Source organism: Silene latifolia, chromosome 3, assembly GCF_048544455.1.
Source record: "Silene latifolia isolate original U9 population chromosome 3, ASM4854445v1, whole genome shotgun sequence".
In the NCBI taxonomy this organism is placed as follows: Eukaryota; Viridiplantae; Streptophyta; class Magnoliopsida; order Caryophyllales; family Caryophyllaceae; genus Silene; species Silene latifolia.
Genome location: NC_133528.1, coordinates 114,347,563 through 114,351,993, shown reverse-complemented (window position 1 = coordinate 114,351,993; position 4,431 = coordinate 114,347,563). Strand labels below are relative to the sequence as shown.

Below are 4,431 nucleotides of genomic sequence, written 5' to 3'. Positions count from 1 at the left end.
GCTCAAATATCTGAGGTATTACAGTCTTCCCTCCTTAAAACTGAACTTCGTCCCCGAAGTTCAAACCCATACTAAAAATAAAACTCACTATACTCAACTATACTCAACTATAACGTAATGACACAACTAAAACTCAAGGCAAAACTTAAAACATAACTTAACAACCCAAAACATACACTAAACTTGACCAAAACTGACCAGAAATCGCACCAAAAGCTTATGCGATTATCTCCTACCCCCTTAAAGAAACACGGTTACGTCCTCGTAACCACACATACCTGATCAAAAAGAAATGGATAGAGTTCCTTCATAGCTTCTTCCTCCTCCAAATTTGCTTCCTCGACGTTGTGGTTGGACCACAACCCCATTAGCAATACAGTCTCCCCATTCCTAGTCTTGCAAACCTGGCGATCTAGATACTCCTTTGGAACTTCGAGATAAGACAAGGATTCATCCAACTTAATGTCCTCAACCTCTAACACATGGGAAGGGTCACTCACGTACCGTCGGAGTTGAGACACATGAAACATATTGTGTACTCGATCCAAAGCTTGTGGCAAGGCTAACCGATAAGAAACCTCGCAAACACGATCCAAAATCTCATAAAGGCTGATGAATTTATGACTTAGCTTCCCTTTCTTACCAAATCGCATCACCCCATGCATAGGTTACACCTTCAAAAGAACCTTCTCCCCAACCTGGAACTCAATGTCCCGACGATGTAAATCCGCATACCTCTTTTGTCGATCCTGGGCTGCCTTCATCTTTTGTCGAATGAGCTTCACTTGGTCAACCATATCTTGTACCATCTATGGTCCTAAAACCACTTCCTCTACGGTATCATCCCAACAAATCGGACTCCTACACCTCCTCCCATACAACGCCTCAAATGGAGCCATGCCAATACTCGTATGGTAGCTGTTATGGTAAGAAAACTCAATCAGATCCAATCTATCTTCCCAACTACCACGAAATTCCATCACGCACGCCCTTAACATGTCCTCCAAAGTCTTAATTGTTCTCTCTGTCTGTCCATCTGTCGCCGTATGAAATATGGTACTCATCTTCAATGTAGTCCCCATCAATTCCTCCAACTCTTGCCAAAACCGAGTAATGAATCTCGCATGTTGATCTGACACAATATCCTTCGGCACCTCATGCAATCTCACCACATTTTTCTTGTAGCCATTCGCCAGCTGCACCTTACTCTATGTATCTTTCATAGGAATAAAATGAGCGGATTTGGTCAATCTATCAACGATCACCCAAATCATATTATTACCTTGTTGAATTCTCGGTAAACCCACAATGAAATCCAATGGAGATAGATTCCCACTTCCACTCAGGTACCTAAAGAGATTGAATCTTACCTTGCGATCTTCGCTGCTCCCCTTTGACTCTCTGGTAAGTCAAACATCGAGCCACAAACTCAGCTGTCTCCCTCTTCATCCCAGGCCACCACAACGTCTACTTAAGATCCTTGTAAAGTTTGTCACCACCTGGATATACTGAATACGAAGTGCAATGAGCCTCAACCATGATTATCTTCCTCGTCTCCTCATCCTTAGGTACACACCATCTCCCATTAAACTGAACACTCCCAACAGTATGAATAGAGAACTGAGACACTATCCCCTTCTATACTCCAGCCCTCCACTCCTGAATCTTAGGATCAAGAGCTTGTTTCCTCTGAATATCATCATAAAGCTCTGGTTCAACTGTCAAATCTCCCCTAGCATCCCCCTTCTGGATCACATGTATCCCCATCTTGGTCACTTCATCTTTCAACCTCATCAGTGACATAGTTGTGCATAGGGAATGCACACTCTTCCTACTCAACGCATCTGCCACAATATTCGTCTTCCCTTCATGGTAGATAATATCCATGTCATAGTCACCAATGAGCTCCATCCACCTCCTTTGTCGCGTATTCAACTCCTTCTGAGTATAGATGTACTTCAAACTCTTGTGATCAGAAGACACCTTAAAGGTCTCCCCATATAGATAGTGCTCCAAATCTTTAGGGCAAAAACCACTGCACCTAGTTCCAAGTCGTGAGTAGGATAGTTCTCTTCATACGGTTTCAGCTGCCTTGAAGCATAAGCAATAACTTTCCCATTTTGCATCAAAACACAACCTAACTCATTCTTTGAAGCATAGGTATAAACCTCGAAGTTCTCACTCCCCTTAGGTAAAGCCAAGACTAGAGTTGTATTCAAACGCTCCTTTAATGTTTGGAACGCCGTTTCACAACGCTCATCTCAACGAAATCTAGTCTCTTTCCTCATAAAAGCTGTCATAGGTCTGGCGACCTTAGAAAAGTCTTTCACAAACCTCTTGTAGTAGCCAGCTAAACCCAAGAAACTCCGAATCTCGGCAACATTCTTTGGTGCTTCCCAGTTTATCTCTGCCTCAATCTTGCTAGGATCCACCAACACACCCTCTTTCGAGATCACATAGCCTAGAAAGGCCACCCTCTCTAACCAGAACTCACACTTAGATAACTTAACGTATAACTGATTATCTCGCAAGGTTTGTAGTACTAACCTTAGGTGCTTCTCGTGCTCCTCCTTAGTCTTAGAGTAGACCAAGATATCATCAATGAAGACGACCACAAATCTATCCAAGAATAGACTGCAGATCTGGTTCATAAGATCCATGAATACCGCTGGTGCATTAGTCAACCTAAAAGGCATCACCACATATTCATAATAACCATATCGCGACCGAAAAGTTGTCTTTGGAATGTCCTCGTCTGCTATCCTCAACTGGTGATAACCCGGCCTCAAATCGATCTTAGAAAACACTCCTGCACCACTCAACTAGTCTAAAAGATCATCAATCCTTGGCAATGGATACTTATTCTTCACGGTGATATGGTTCAACTCCCTATAGTCGATGCATAACCTCATACTCGCGTTTTTGTTTTTTCACAAACAAAACTGGTGTACCCCAAGGGGTTACACTAAGTCTTATGTACCCCTTGTCTAGTAACTAATCCAGATGCTTCTAAAAATCCTCCAACTCTTTAGGCCCAATCTGGTACGATGCTTTTGATATCGGTCTTGTCCCCGGTTTGAGTTTAATACTGAATTCGATGTCCCTCTTAGGAGGTAACCCCGGTATCTCAAATGGAAAAACGTCACCAAACTCCCCAACCACTGGTATGTCAGATGCTGATGGCTCCTCTACTCGCATATCCCTCACATGACAAAGGATTAAAGAACACTTCTTTCTAAACCACGACTTTAAAGTCATTACCGTGATCAAATTCATCTTAGGTTTTACTAGGAACCCATGTATGACACTTTGGCTCCCTCGGGCCCTTTTAAAGATACCCTCTTTTGCCGACAATCTATCTTAGCCACATATTTGCCAAACCTGTCCATCTCGACGATAACCTCAAACCCATCCATAGGAAAATCTAACAGGTTGACCGGTAAGTCTACCTGCCCCACTATCAAGGACACCCTTCTATATAGCTTAGAACATGACACTTACTTCCCCGAAGGTATAAACACGTTATCTTTTTCCAGCTCATACTCTCCCAAACCCATAGCTAAGGCATGACTCCTAGACACAAAAGAGTGAGTTGCCCCTAAATTAAACAGTATAAAAGACTGTATGTTATGAACAAGGAAAGTACCAGTAACCACATGAGCATCATCCTCAGCTTCCTGCTTACCCATCATGAAAAGTCTACCGTTGTTCTTCAGGCCTCCTTCTTGTACCATACTAGCTCATGTAGTAGATTTAGCAGTTGATGCCTGATTGGTATTAACTGCCGGACGCTGATAGGAATTACCACCATTGCGGTTGCAACCGTCATTATTATTGCTCTGTCCACCTTGGTTTTTCCACAACCCACCTGGCCAATTACTTGCATAATTTTGCATCGGTCCTTGAGAATAGTTCCCCTGAGACTGTCTATGAAAGCCTCTCCCAGCAGCACTAGTACACTTATGCCTCTTGTGGCCAACACCGCCACAGTTAAAACATGCGGGACTCCAGTTACCCCTACCACTACAATCACTACGACCGAATGAGGAATCTCCACCGAATCCCGTCCCAGAAGAATAAGCCTTTGACTGATTGTGGTTACCATGCTTGTAACCAGATTGATTACCGCCCTCACTCTCGGCCTTTCTCTTCTCTGAGCTCTTCTCCCTAGTTTCCTTAGCCATTTCGACTATCCTTTCAGCCCGTCCAGCTCTCTCATAGACCTCTTTCACATCAGTAAGAGTCCCTGTCGGTAGCTTTTCCATGATCTGGTAAGTTAGCCCTTTCTCAAATCGAAGTGCCAAGTTTGCCAGAGTTAGTCCCATATCCTTAGCATACCTCGACTTCTCATTGAACTTATGGGTAGTACTCTGTCACGGTCATGTCCCCAGTCGTCTTAAAAGAATAGAACTCATCCCGAATCTTACATCG

At 43.4% G+C, this 4,431-nt stretch overlaps 1 protein-coding gene across 1 annotated transcript; it reads right to left on the bottom strand.

Moving 5' to 3' along the window:
- Window positions 1-1,467: 1,467 nt before the first annotated feature.
- Window positions 1,468-3,734, bottom strand: LOC141649524 (uncharacterized). Its single transcript, XM_074458212.1, has 3 exons — window positions 3,647-3,734; window positions 1,645-1,865; window positions 1,468-1,590 (listed from the first exon to the last, which is right to left on the bottom strand). The coding sequence occupies exons 1-3, from the start codon at window positions 3,732-3,734 to the stop codon at window positions 1,468-1,470; spliced, it is 432 nt and encodes a 143-aa protein (XP_074314313.1).
- Window positions 3,735-4,431: the final 697 nt, after the last annotated feature.